Here is a 15,682-nt window from a genome sequence, read left to right as displayed (position 1 = left end):
TTATGCACTACACAATAGAGTGACTTTCTAGGACAGTGGTGAGTTTTGTGCTGAGGTCACTGCTATCTAGTTTATTCCTTTTTATGCCTTTGGGGCAAAAAGGAGAAGAAAAGGCAACCAAATCCCAGTGGCTGCAACAGTGACAAGGGTGTAAGGGAAGTGGAGAACCTTTTTACTCACATTTACAACTCCTCCTCCCTTTTAATTTTTTTCCTTAATTTTCTAAGACAAGGATTACCCCTACAAACAAGCAGATTAAAATCTAATACCTGAAGCTATTATCACCTGTGGCTGTCATCTCTCCCTCCCTGACAGATGTCACTGCACTGAGAGATCAATTTGTGAATGTAAGCTCATTCCAGACTTCCAGGATGCTGTAAGATGTGCATCTGAAAACAGAATTTTGGGAGCCTATTTGCAAGGGAAGCAGGTCCTGGCATCCTCTGGAATGGTGCAAGTGGCTTCCTCTTCCATCTGCCTTTAAACCACAGTCATGTCAGTTTGAGCTCTGAAACTATCAGTCAGGCAGAGTGACACATACAAGGAATTTTGCTTTTTTTCACAGTAGACAGAACACAGTGGGCATAAATATCTTCCAAACTTCCCCTAATTTTTTTTCTTCCAAAGATCCCAGGCTCAATGTTTTTCTTCATCTCATTCAGAGAGTATTCTGTCCAGTCCCTGTAAGTGCCTAGGAAGTGTGCACTGCATGCAGAATAGAAATCAAAGCCATATTATTTAGTCTGCTTTTGTGTAATCCCAACTCAAGCTTCCAGTCTCAATTTTTAAAATTGATTAAAGTGTAAATTACAGAAGATAATACTACTCCTAAGGAGAGAAAAATATTACAATAGGTTTACAAATCTAAGAGAGAAAAATCAATCACTGCAAGAAGTAGCCTAGGATATGAATGAATTGCATGTCATTTAGAGAAACAAATAAATGCAAGAGAATTAATCAGCAGATGTAAAAGAGTGTGATGCTGATACAAATTAGAAGAGATTACAAGGAGGCATGAAACAATGACCATGTGCATCAAATCATAGCTGTTTTCTGCACAGATAGGAAAAACAGTGAAGAAATGCTACAAGTTATTTTTTGAAGAGGGACATGAATTAAAGGCAAATTAACCCAGTCTGTGCCTTTCCCATGTACACACATGCACACACACAAACCCTACTTTCACAAAATCAGCCTCCATTGTGGATTTCTGACCCTCACCCTTCCTCTGCCATGCTGAAGTCAAATTTTAAATTGAGTCTGGAAGGCTAGGATCGAATGGCACAACAGCAGCATAAGAAATAGATGAGGTCTTTTTCTGCATTTGCATTCCTGACAGATTCCTTACAATGCTTATTTTTAACTAGACTGAGGACTTGGGAGAGAAAGATGTAGAAACAGTCAGGCACAGCAAATAGAATTAGGAAATATTTTGAAAACAGTCTTGCAAGCCAGGACATGCAATAGCCAAATTCACTTTAAATCTCAATAACCCAAGTTCAAAGGTTTGAATTACTCAAGAATATCCTATGTTTAGCCAACATTGCTAATCTGGCACATCTCTTCCTTGTCTGGCCAAACCCTCCCCTTCTCAAAATACCCAGAACAGATAAATGCAGTGTTACAGATACTCATTAACAGAGAGAACATGACCAAAACATCAGCACAGCTTTGAAAGGCAGGCCTTATATCTACAGTCATGGTCACATATCTACAGTCATGATGGGCTTAAATTTTGTTTTGTTGTTCTTCCAGCTGTTTGCCAGCAGTAAATGGCAATTGCACTTTCCAGCCATGTTCAGCTGGGCTCTACGCCATTTTTCACTGTTTTTGATGGCAGAGTTCTCAAAGCATGCATTAAACTATCTGGCCTATGCAATAACTCACTAGGGTTGCACTCATGCTTCCAAGGAGGCCCATAAGAAGAGGGGAAATAGGTTTTTTGAGAAAGGCAGCAGTATTCTGCATTAGTAATATTAAACTTTCCCAAGGAATTTCAATAGCATTAACAAATTATTTTGATAAAATGCAGGAGGCTTTGCAGATGGTTTTCTCAGGGTTTCAACAGAGCAAAATGTGCAAGCTGCACACCCACTCCTCGATGTTGTGAGCTCCCTTACAGTCTGTCCTGTGACCATTCTCAAATATACTAATGTTACAGACTTAATCTCATAATGGTAATGCATCCACAAACAGATTACTGCAGTAATGTGGTTAGCTCAATTAACTTTTGAATCTATTCACTAGGCAGAACTAAAGGTCATTTTCTATTAAAATATCTCCCTCCCACTTCCTTATCACCCTTTGCAACTTATGGGAGTTAATATTAGAAATCCTGTCTACACTATGTCAGGAAGAAGACAGGGTGACAAAGCCAGAAAAAGACCTTATTCTTTACTAACATAACACAGACACAGCCCAAAGAGAACATCTGCCTTCTTTCATGAACACATCTAATTATGGTAAATTGTTAACACCTTGAAGAGGAGTTTCATAGAAGAGTAAACTTTAACATATGCCATCCTCACACATAAAACATCCTGTACTTCATACTTTTCCAAACACATGCCCTTTTTCCTACAACAGTTTATCAAAGGTCTTGTTTTGAAAAGGACTTCAACCTGTTTTCTATTCCTGTTGATGCATTTTTTTAGCGCTTGCAATTATTTGCCAGTGCAAATAAATCTGCAGAAATGACGAACTATGTAATCTGGGAGTGCAGTCAGGAGATGAGACAGCAAGGCCTGCAAAACTGCAAATGCAATTATTTCCCCACGCCCAAATGCATGAGACTACAGTTCAAGTCTTTTGGAAAATCCTGCCTTTACTTTATTTGGGCACTGAAAGCTGCCTGTCCACCCTACAGATCCTGTTGTTCTTCCCCTTGAGATCCCACTCTAAAGTCACAGTGAATAATTTGACACTGTTATTGCCATGGCAACACCTTGATGTCATGCATACACAGAATCATGATTGACATTCCTGCAGTAACCAACAAAATGAGAAATGAGGGGAAGAAGGAGAAAACCAGACTCAGCTCCAATACTAATGGGGGAAACAGAGGATTATTGGCAGTGTAAATATTGCTTTATTCATAAATCTGCCTTCTGCCATTTTCCACCATGCCAACATTCCTGTGAAGGGCTCCCATCAGACCCCAAAACACAGAAAAAATGCAGAGGGGGTTCCAAACACACGCCTGGATTGGGCCAGATTGCAGTGGGTGTCCTTCTGACAGTGCTGTCCTTGGGAAAAGGACTCCATGCTACAGAAAAGAAGATTTTTGCCACAGAGGTCAGTCTTAAAAAAGTGCCTCTTAAATGTCATAGGTATGGCCTAAAATAACACAACACATTAAACAATGTGGGTTTTGCCTCTGAGGACAGCCTTCAGGTGCTCAGATGGGTTGTAAACTCCTTTTCTTTTTTCTTTTCTTTTCTTTTCTTTTCTTTTCTTTTCTTTTCTTTTCTTTTCTTTTCTTTTCTTTTCTTTTTTTTCTTTTCTTTTCCTTTTCTTCTCTTCTCTTTTTTCTTTTCTTCTCCTTTTCTTTTCTTTTCTTTTCTTCTCTTCTCTTCTCTTCATGTTGAGAGGATGACACACACACACAAACCATTAGGAATAGTATAAAACAACATCTGTTGGGAATTTTTTGAACTCAATATCTGCAGCAGCTTTCATAGTCTACAGGCAATACCAAGACAAGGATGGAAACAGCCTTTTATTCTAAATTTCATATGTACAAGGAAAGCCATTTTACACAGTTTTGTAAATTCTGTGTAAAAAAGCTACTGTCATCCAACGTCACTGTGCTTACACTAAGAACTTTTAAACATGGAGTACATTATTAACAACAAAAACTGTTAACAAACAGGCATAAAAGACAGATATGTGTGCTGATATTTCACATACATTCTAGAAATGAGTTGGCGCAAAAATAAAATGTGCCAGTAAAAAAAAATAGGCTTTTTTTTTTTTTAAATCACGCAATACATGATTTTTTTTCTTGCTTTCTCTCCTTTTTTTACACAATATGCTGAGATCCATTCTCAAGCCTTTTCACATCAGGATTTGCAGGCACTTCAGCAACCCAGCTATATTTTTTTACAATACATGAAGTTCAGACCAACAAACAGAAAAACAGCTGCTGCAAAAGAAATTCTCATATCCCATATGCACATTCGAATATTACTCTCTGCTAGAGCAATCATTTTCTTAGTAATTTTTGGATACTGACATGTTTTCAGGATGATGTGTAACAGCTTGTCTCCATTTATCTCTCATTCATGTACTTAAAGGTTTCTTTTTAATGTAGCATCACGATGTAACAATATGGTATATGGAAGCACAAAGGAAATTGTCCACAAAGATTCACAATGCCTAAAAAGAGGGAATTGTTCTCTTTACAGGTATTTGATCCAAAGAAAAACTTTGATTTCCTCTGCTCTTACTTGGAGCTATCTCCAAAATTTGTCCAAAGACTACTGTGTACTAGATGAGCTGACATGACACCCTCCCTAGTTCTCTTCCTAGATACAAATGTCATATGACCAAATTAATTTAGAAGCAAAGCAAAGCAGAACTCAATTGCATGTGTGTTCATAATTTCCCATCTTTAATAAAATAGTGAAATATACTTATCAAAGGCTTCCCTGTGTCTGTATAAATAATCTCTCTCCAGTTATTTCATTTGTAATGGACTGTGCATTAAGATTATAAGGCAATTGGAACAGGATTCTCAGGATAACTGAAAGCTTAATATTGTTTTCCTCATGAGTCAGGATAAAGGCTTTTTTAATAAGCTCAGAGTGGGGAGAGAGAGAGAAAAAAAAGAGTGCGTATGTGCATAATAGAAGAAGGATAGTTTTTCAGCATATAGACACTTAAATATTGATCAACAAAGACTGGTAATGACTCCACCATAAAACATATCAGAACTCCAACTGCAATTCAGAGTAGAGCTCAGCCTTATCCACTCAAGAGCAATATGTACACCTCCTTCTGACCCAAGAGAAATAATACAGGACATGTCAATGCTTCCTTCAACCTCAAATTCATTAATTTTATGCCACAAAGCTGCATGTTGGTATAATAAGTCACTGCAAAGTAAAACACATTACAACAAATCCTAGCAAAAAGCCATTGACAGCTACAGGACTGGGCTAGAGAACTGGGAAGGCAGGGACAGTGCTGCTCACTTCCACTATGATTGTCAAATGGTGGAATGCCCTTCCATGGATTCAACACTTGGGACAGAACGGCAAAGACGTAAGGCCCACCATTGCTTTGCCCAGATTTCCAAAGGCACTGAAATAGAAAACGGATATATTCCTTAGTACCATCAGCGTAAAAAGTTTTCAAAATAGAAGTCTTTATATGAAAATGTTCCTTATTGCATGGAAAGTTGATCCTCCTTTTCTTCACCTCAAGAATAGAACGGTCTTCCCTTTTCTGGTGTTTGCAATCTGTTCAGCCTCGCTACCTGAGATGGTGAAGGCGGTACATCTTGTCTGAAAGGACCTTTAGGAGGGGCATAATTAGGGTCCTGAATTTTCTTATATGAGTCATAGTTGCTAGGCCCTTCAGAAGAAGTTTTTTTTTTCAGTTGTTGTTCTTTCCGCCTCTGCTCTTGACGGAGCAGTTCTTGTGTTTCTAGCATCACCCTGGCATTAAAGCCATGTCCCCCCATATAGCCATTCCTTGATCCCTGGTAGCTAGAATATCTGGGATTTTCCTTTGCAGTCTGGAACCCTTCTCCAGGGGAATAACTCTGCTCCCAGGAGTCTTGAGATACAGAACTGGCATTTTTCCTGCTTTGCCTGAAAGAAAAATGAAAAGGGTTTTTAAGACAAATGTTCTGGTTCACCTTTGACTGTTATTGACAACAATCACTGGAAAGAAAGCAGCTTCTGCCATGCCCAGAGATGGCATTCTCCAGAAGTCACTTTCTAGAGTCACAGTTCTCTTCTGCCCCAAAATGATTTCTTGTCTCTCTTGTTGGGAGAACAATTCCTAGAGAGCTGAACTATATTTCTAGGCCTCTGCAGGAGGAATACACCATGAAAAGCCATCCAGCTATAATTCCCCTCATGTTCTCAAGAAAAGTGTTATAATTCAGTTGCAGACTAGGAAAGACCATAGGTGTTTCTGTGCTTCCTAAGAATGCAGGTGACAGCCAACAATTGTAAAGTCACTCATGAAAGATTTGAATCTAGACTGACACTTGATTATTTAATCAAGTGCAACAGGCAGGTCCTTAAAACACCTGTGCCCTAACACTGCACAAGTCAGAAGGTAAAGCCCATTACTGAGAGGTAGTTCCAGTTTCTTCCTCTCATGTCCAGAAGTAAGGAATTTTGTGCTATAAGGAGTGTTTCCCAGTCTGCTATAGCTTTCGTAAAAGAAGAGGGAGAGAGAACATTTTTTACTCATTTTTTGGCTCCAGGGAGTAGATAAATAGGCCAAATACACACAGGAATTACAAATTCTTATCTCTTTTCACAATAAATCACCACATTATTTTGAAGACAGATTATGGTTTTGAAATAACTTTAATTTACTATCAAACTGCTAGATGCTTGTATGAATTTAAAATAAGATTGGTGGTGATAAAGTAAAACAATTTTCTGCTGCAGCAAAAGAGATACCCACTTTGAGATTAAAATTAGAGTATGAGAATCAAGCAATAAAATAAAATATATTGCGACATAAATCAATAAGAAAATAATTTAGTTGTTTATATATGGCTTGGTTTTTCATGTCATCACATATGACAGTGTGCCTCATCCAATGAATATGCAGCAGAGGGACAGGAGAACTGGAAAATTTTTCTACCATTACTAAAAGTAAAAAGTCACCTAATGCTTTTGCAATCTTCCTTCTACATGTATTATTTGAAAATTACCATATCTACCTTATTTCATAACTGATTCTGAGGCCTCTGGATGAAAAATATTATGCAAGATGAATGTGAATTATTGCAGAAAAAGTTACAACATAATGTAAATTCTTACAAAATTTTTATAGCTGTTATTTGTAATCTCATATCCAACTCTGCCAAAGCAACAATGCTTCTGAGTCATGTTTTATCACTCCCTGGAACAAGAGCAAATTGAACGAACCTCTGTAGGCTACGAAACTGTCAGGTTCCTGATCTAGAGCAAGATAAATTTTAAGTAATACAAAATTAACATGGAGTCAAACCTTGCTCTTACAGTTTCACATGGGACAAGAGGATGACTAGTTGAACCAATTTAATTTACTGACTGTTTTCTGGTACTTGTTCAAAATTAGTTGGCACACTTTCCCTGTCTTTCTGGGAAGTTCCTTTAAAATTGACTCAAGAGTTTATTTGCCTTCGGTACTAAAGATCTGAATGTGCAAAGGGGAAAAAATAGGAGGCTCTTAGAGAATTCACAGGATGAAAGGCAACAAAGCTCAAGAATGAAGCCAGTGTACAAACTTCAATCCTTACAAAGTCATGCTTGCAACATTAAGCTTGGGACCTACATTTTTCAGAGTAACAGTAGGATTTCTTTAAAGATCAGTCACAGTGTAGGAACAGTTTGTAAAGCTGGAGAACTCAATGTTGTTACAGGAGTATTGTGGTATTTACAGTGCTGAACGTTAGCCCTGCAGTTCTGTCTGCTCTCAGCACAGCTGAAACACCCAGAGAGCTCAAACTAATCCATTAAATTATCATTAATTACACAGTAACGTGCATTGCTAGATTGCTAGCCATTTCTCATGTTGAAAACCACCTTGAGTAAAGTTCTCAGTAACTCTTTTCAAAACAAGCATTTCTATGAGCTGTTCTATGATCTATTTTTCATATTTCTTGTTGATTAATTTTTTTGTAGATTAAATTTCACCTTAGAGTTTTTAATTTCTGCCACTGAACAGCACTGGAACTGATTCCAACTTTTAAATGCTACCAGCCATTGTGAACGGGGAAGCAAGTTTTAAGCATCATAGTTTTAAAGCTATTAATGAACATGGTTGAGTGGGGCTAGCATAACTGAAAGAGAATTACTTAGGAGAAACAATATGGCATTAATAGGTGTGGTCAGTTCCAAAGGAAGGCAGAGATAAAACAAAGAGGGGATATAAAGATTTTCAAGATGAGAAACTAATGATCTCAGAAAATACAAGAACTTTACATTTCCCTTTCCCACCTTCCAAACTTAACAGAAAAAATTTTACACTGCAAGGTGTTAAAGCATTTGAAAATCTGAAACTGTTTTATTTTCAAAGATACTGCTAAGATAAGAGTTCATGGCTAGATAACTTTGCTATAAGGCTTATATTTGTTTCCAAAAAAAGAGTTATACCTCGTAAAACATATCTTGTCACAACAAATTTTTTTTTCCACACCATTTCCACACAAGTCATGAAAAAAAATACAGCCTTATTGGAAAGCAATTTGACACCAAGCTCTGGTGTAAATTATTCTCCATTCAACCATTGCTGATATTTCAAAATGCAAAGACTATTTGCATAATGCTTAACTATGAGAGTTAATTTGTAATACAAGCTGGCTAAACTTCTATTAATTCTTAAAACAAATATCAAGTAAAAGCCATTTTGCCCAAACAACTAGTCCTTTAAAGCACCTACTATTTTTAAAAAATATAGTTTTGTTTACACAAAAAATCAATTAATTTTCAGCATTCTATATCTGTTAAAAAATGTATATATGCAAACTTGAAGACCTTTGGTTTCCTGGATAATTTTCTCAGTTCCATGTTTTTTTGTTGGAGGTCTTGAAATTTTTTCCCCTTTTAATTTTTTTCCATAGTAACATCTCAAAGATGAAATTTCTACCCAGTAAGGAATTAGGCAAGAGAAAAAAAAATCATCTGACATATCAAAATGGGACACCTCATGTCATGCTCAGGAGACTTTTGTAATTGCAGAAAATTAAACTGGATGGTGTCCCACAAAGAATAGGTTTGTTTTAATATTTCAATTCTATTGGGTGCTGAATGTCATCAAATTCCCCTGAAATCAGCTCTGAAGAAATTCTCTGAAGCAATTCTCAGCTACCACGTGCTCTCACTTAAGAAATTCTATGCCTCTTCCGCAGTGAATACATTCCACCTGATATCAATGCTGAACAAAAGTGTCTGCACAAAGTCTGACATTTTCCACCACAAATGAAATTAGCTGCAGGCTCCTAGGCACAAAGAGCTTTGGAAGTTCCCATACCTGGGCAAGGAGCTGTACTGGCGCTGGGCTTGCTGGAAACTCTCCCGTTCCTCCTGCCGCTGCCGCTGCATTTGGACCTCCACCGACACGGAGTGCCTGCCACTCTGCGAGTATGTCTTGGTGTTTGGCTACAAAACAAAATGAAAGTGTCTTTAACAAAGCAGAAAAACACCCACAAAAGAGCTGTCATTTAAGTTGCTATTGTACAAATACAGCCATACTTGTTTTAACACGCAGTTCGAGCAGCTCTTGCACAATAATTAGGGTAAATTCTGACCCGTAACAGTGGCCTGTGCTACAAATTCTGTTTCTGAGATGTATGAGCAAGGAATCATCCAGAATGGGTTATGCTTTTACAACACTGTAATTTAAATTAAGCCAGTGGAACAGATTTTCAGACTGTAAGTTAGCCTAGCCCTGCTAATGCTAAGTTCTACACCCCCCTAAGGATTTGAGGGGGGAAGGAACACAGCAGCTCCTTTGAACCCCACCAAAACACTTAAGTGATGCTCTGCCTTAGTGGAACCATCCTATTTTTCAGTTGGCCCATGACTGGGAAAACATTTTCTGGTTCAATATGATCAAAGAGATAAATTCAGCAAGTCTCTTGTGGACAATGAGGACTCCTGTATCTCTGAGTAGGATCTTGATGAGGTGACAATTTGAAACGCTTAAGCCAATACTAAAAGCAAGTGAAAATGGATGGTCTTTCTGGGAATAGAGAGTATTACAGGTCAAGATCTGACAGAATGGCTGGATTCAAACTTTGGACCATGGAAAAGGTTACTTTTGTAGAGATACCTATCACTTTCTTCAGATTTTGTGATTTCATTTTGCAAAATAAAAATCAAAGAATGCTATGGGCTTTTCTTGTTGTTTTACTAATAAAGTTTTGCTTACAAAGAAACAGAGCATTAGTTTTTTTCTCCTTAAAATTACCAGTACTATTCAAAATATGTAAGTTTAAATATGGGGAGGTTAGGGAGCATAAGCACTTGTCTGAGCCTGGGACTGATACAGCTTGTCTCAGACTTACTTTTAAAAGCATGTTTTGCCTTTTTATCTCTGCTTTTCCTCAAAACAAACATCTCTTGTTTTTTTTCCCCATTATAATTTCTGCAGCAGAAAGAGATGGCTCACAAATATATGCAAGAGAAAAAAGATTTCCAAAAGCTTTGCACATAGAAGACAAGTTTTAGAAACTAGAGTTGTCATTTGAGACGTGTCTCACTATAGTCATGCACCTGCAGGTAGCCAGAAACAACACGTTTTAAACAGGTGTACAACTTTTAGAAATTTCTTGTCAATGAGAATGCACTTCAGACAGAGCATCAGTCTCAGCTCAGAATTTAACAGATACAATTTTCCCATTATAAGAAGATTCCTGGGTGAAATAATCAGAATGTGAAAGCACAGACTAGGAATAACAGTGAACTCATTTAAGAGAATCCTGAATGTAACAGAAATGTCTATTTCAGAACAGGTTACTTTTTACTCTGTAAAAACCTCTGTAAAACAGCATTTCTAATGAAAAAATGCTTTAGGAATGGTGAGATGAAGCAACAAATTGAGAAAACAGAATCATGTGTCAGCCTTGTGGGAAATTTTCTTAGAGATGAATAAGCTGTACATATGTATGTCCAAACCAACAACCCCCACAGAGATTTCCTACTATATTAAATAAGGGCTACACATACAGAGCAGCGTTTCAGTTATTGCATATGTCAACATTTCTAACTTTCTTGACTTTATTGAGAGTCTTCTGACATTTGGTATTTTATTGAAGGGCTCAGCTTATGGAAGGGAGTGATTACCTGAAAATCATAGGGTTTATTTGTGAATTCTCTCCTGTGTGGTTATAAGCAGCTTACAGCAAACCAGAGGGAAACTCAGAAGTTCCCGTATCAAGTTCCCCATAAAGAATAAAAACATTTAAACTAAGATTTTACAGCCAATCTCCTAATTTCATGGGTTTCACTTCAACAACATTGGAAAGCTTGCAGCTACATTATGTCATATGTGAGAAAGTAGTTATCATAGATAAGACATGAAATCAAAATTGCTTCTCTTTATTTGAAAACAGTTTCAATTTTTTCAGTTGGCTGTAAATATAATGGATTAAAGAACTTGACAGTACAGAGTATGGTTAAATCACCAAAAAGGTGGAGATAAGATTGAGCTGCTGCTCAGTTTAGGTTTATACAGGACCATAAAATGCATCACCTAGAAAGCAAACACACATGTGTGGAGAGATGAAGTTACCACAAAAGCCTGCAGTAAAGTGACAGGGGCTCTGAAAGTCCTAATGCAGTATGAATGGACTAAGATCAAAATGTAACTTCAGAGATATTTCTTTTTAATGCACAGCGGAACCAATGGCTCAATAGAGGCAGGAGCTGTCACTCCTGTCTGCCTGCTGTAGTGCATGGCCAGAATGACAGGATCTGAGGAGTCAGGTCTGGAGTCTCTGCAGTTCAGAAAGAATTTCATCTAATGGACAACATTTATAATTTGATGGGTCTAAAGGCAAACATCTCAAATCCATTATCTGATTTACTGAAGGTATGCCCTGGTAAACTAAGAGGATTTGCAATACTTAGCTAATCTGGAAAGGACATATATTTAGTCTGAATGTTGTTCACATCTAGAATAAGCTGTTCATATAATTGAATCTATTATCTCATTTCCAAAAATATGTCAATGAGACACAAAAATCTTCCCTTTGTATGCGATCATAAATTCCATATCATAAAACCATTTTATTAATGAAAAGGCAATTCTTTCAAAACTTTTCATTCAAAACCTCATTGTGAATGCCCTCGATATGTGGTTATGATGATATAAAGACTCAATATATTCCATTTTGGACATTTAACTTGCTCAGTAAAACACAAATCTCCATACAGTGATAAAACTTTTCAATGTGCTGTTGATTAAAGTAACTAAACAAAAAATATTTATATAATAAATAACTGCTCTTCAAAAACGAATTGGTAATTTTGTCTCAGTTCTCATAGTATGCTTTTATACACATATATTTTAATAAAATCCATTCCTAAACACACATCTATATAAATACCCAGTCCATTTATGATAGCATAAAATGGAGAAAATTAAGAATGTTGCACTATTTTCAGATCTTTCAACAGAGCAAAAAAATGTTTACAGGAACACACGTAACAAAGTAATTATAACACTGATATCAACACAAGGCTAAGTACAATTATAACAACCTGAAACCATCCAACAAAGCTGGCAACAGCTCGGTCCTCACAGAATAGATTGATAAGAACTCTGGCTTTGCTTGCAATGAGATGTATGACAAGCACTGACCTTTTAAATTAGGATGTGGTCAAGGCCACAATAACAATCAAGGCTGAGTTATACAAATAAATGTATGTTCATGTCTTCCACAATACATTTAAGTGGCAATGATAGTGCATTCAGCATTGTTAAACAATATTCAGCATATAAAACTGTGCTTTAAGGTAGATGAAATTACACAGCTCTCTTCCCAAAGATGCATTAATTTAAAACCAGGGCTGCAAAGTTTAAAGTTTCTACCTTCTCACTCTATGCAAACAACATTTTTTGTTACAGAGTAGCTCTGTAACAGAACATGCAACCTTCATGCCTCAAGTTGCAGTGACCATTATCAGCAGGCTAGAGCAAGATATTTTAGGGACAAATGTCCCTCCTCTCTTTTCCTGCCTATCCCAGGGGCTGCCTACACAGCTCCTGTCCCTGTAGTGAAATGCACAGTGGCATTTCTACCCACACAGGGGAGTCCTGTGTGGAGGCAGCAGGGATCCCTCAGGAAGGGCACAGATCAAAGCTGCCACTGAATTACAGAGAGGAGATCATGGGGCCATCCTGGGCTTTCCAGGGAGACCCAGGCAGTTCAGGGGACAGGAGATCTACCAGTGGCAGTGGCATTCCTATCTGACAGCCTGGAGCCACGGGGACAAGCTGGGACAAGTGCTTACTCAGACTCACAGAACGCTTTGGGTTGATAAAGAAATAGTTAACAAGGAGATTACTAAAGGAGCAAGTCCCTTAGTACTTTCCCAGCTATTAAAAAACCCCACTATTTTATTAAAATAAATGCGCTTTTTTTTTTTTTTCCTAGATTAAGCTCTGTGTTTAACCAAGAAGTTTCAAGTTCACCTGGGAACTTGGCAGGCACAAGGCCCCCCAAAAATCTGTGGTTCTCATAGTGCAGCATTAATTAGAAATAGATAAGATTAAATGACCTTGCCTGCTTTATGTGTAAATGTACTTGGCACAGATGACAGACAATCCAGTAACTGTGTATATCAAAATTCAGAATGATAAAAGACATTCAGTGTCTCAGGGAGATGTCCTTGAAAACTATTTTTACTTCCATCTTTGTGTTTATGTTGCTATGGTGAAGAGAACATATAGCAGCATGTCTTTTAAAAATTGCCAACAGGTGCATATATTAACTCAAGCAACATGTAATAAGAAAATCCCTTTCTGTACCTTTCTGTGGTGTATATGTAGGAAGCTGAGCAGAATGGAACAATGATTTCTGTTCTCTATTAGGAGCAGCAGAAGGAAAATCTTCAGTATGGCAAAAACAAACCACTAAGCCCTGAAATTCTGCTTGAGGTATTTATGCTCACTGTGAGCTATAAATATGTTTTTTTACTAACTAAAATGACTTAATTTCATTTTAAAATCTTGTATCTTCATTTTTTAATTTCAAATATATCAGTAGATTAAAGCTAGTGGATAAAAAAGTTAAAAATAAAAAAAATGTTAAAGTTAGAGCCTAAACCTTAGCAAAAATTGCTGGTATTTTATTAAATCCTTTGCAGATTTGATATATAAAATGGATATTAACTACACAGGTAAAGAGAAATCACCTGTGGATACACTTTCCTAAAAGTTATTATAATAATAATTTTGGTTTCCTCTCTGAAAGAGATTGTGAGATAGGAAAAACTGCAATTTAGCTTCTAAGGTTTTTGTCTGCTGCAATACTCCATTAGATATTGCCTAATATCTTGCATAAAATGTCCTAAAATAGATGCTTGAAATGGATTAATAATAGAAAGAATTATTACAATACTTCTCTTTCTCACTAATATGTTGAGTAATTCTACATAATTTACAGAGTGAAACTTTACAATGTTTGTTTTGAATAAAGTCTGTTATTCATTTTTTCATGTAATATTAATATGCTATGGTCAAAGTTATAGCAATAAAAATGTTTACTAAAGAATCTTAGACTATTTAAAATTTAGTATGGCTTTGAGAAGGTCAAGGGATAAGAAATAAGTACATTAAAGAGAAAAAAAAAGATTTTTTTTTCTATAGAGACAAGACCTACACACCAACAAACAGCAGAAAACAGCCAAGCAGAAAAAAACCCAAGCTCTTCTCAGCCTTTAGTTATGAAGCCATGTATAAATATATTATTAGGACTCCTGGAGTCTTTCCTCTATGAAAATCATGTAATTATTTACTTTTCACAAATTTGTGCATGTAATTAAAGCTATACTCAGCCAAGTCAGGTAGTGTATATATTATGACCTAGTTAGCTGTTATCTTTAGAAAATCAAGCACATTTTTATTTGACTCCTAAATATTTTAAGTACATTTTGCTGAGCTGCTCTCTCAAAACCAGATTTTTCCTGTCATTCAAATAGATCCAGCATGACTGGAGATGAATGTATTTGTGAATGGAATTTGCCACCTCCCATTTTCAGCACCAATTATTGTATTGAATATGATGAAATAAAGCACCAACTTTTGTCCCTAAGCATCTTTGTGGGCTTTTTTGGATCACTGGTGTGCTTCCACAAGCAGGACTGGCAAGCAGCTGTAGTGTTTTCCATGGATTTAAAATGCTTTTTTTAAAATTGGATTGTTCACTCCCATGGCATTTAGGGCTACAGAGCTGTGGTTTTGTTATTGAAGGGGTGGGTGTGTCTGTTAATCAAGATGTGACTAGGCAAAAATACAAGATGTGGAACAAATTACAACCAAGTCCCCCGAAGTCTGGAACTGGTACAAAGTAAGCCTCAGCAGACCTATCCAGAAAAGCACAGAAAACACAGGCTCAGCTTTGGTACAAAACAGAAAAATCAGCCCCAAAAGAATCCTCATTGGTATAAAAGTGTCATAGCAACATCAAGGGCTTAAATATTAGCAGACACACTGTAATTCCATGCAATTCTGCATGTCCAGATACACATTTCTGCACTTTGACTGGAATTAACACCAGCAGGATTAAAATGGATTAATTAAATTTTATGTTATTTTTATCTTTTTTCCCATGCAACATCAGGCCTATAGTATTGCCCTTAAAAGCCTCTTGTACCTCACTTTCTGAAATACAAACACATAAAAAGCACCACATAAAAGAAAAAAAAAGAAAAGCTCTGATGCCTGAGAAAGCCATCCTAAAATAAACAAATACAAAAATCCCTTCCATAAAGCTTTGGCTCAG

General features: G+C 36.8%; 1 protein-coding gene across 11 annotated transcripts in view; it reads right to left on the bottom strand.

The window, feature by feature from the left end:
• Nucleotides 1-2,375: 2,375 nt before the first annotated feature.
• The window catches only part of PARD3 (par-3 family cell polarity regulator), a 445,322-nt gene continuing 432,015 nt past the window's right edge, over nucleotides 2,376-15,682 (bottom strand). For all 11 annotated transcript variants that reach the window (XM_071428678.1, XM_071428674.1, XM_071428686.1 and 8 more), the window contains 2 exons: nucleotides 9,205-9,332; nucleotides 2,376-5,816 (listed from right to left, as the gene is read on the bottom strand). In XM_071428678.1, coding sequence (XP_071284779.1) covers nucleotides 5,423-5,816; nucleotides 9,205-9,332 — 522 coding nt within the window. In that variant the 3' untranslated portion in view covers nucleotides 2,376-5,422. The remainder of the gene's footprint in view (nucleotides 5,817-9,204; nucleotides 9,333-15,682) is intronic.

The sequence above is a fragment of the Agelaius tricolor genome, unplaced genomic scaffold, assembly GCF_023055355.1.
Source record: "Agelaius tricolor isolate 1412-34295 unplaced genomic scaffold, bAgeTri1.0.p SCAF_6, whole genome shotgun sequence".
Taxonomy (NCBI): Eukaryota; Metazoa; Chordata; class Aves; order Passeriformes; family Icteridae; genus Agelaius; species Agelaius tricolor.
This window is presented reverse-complemented; position numbering and strand designations above follow the sequence as displayed.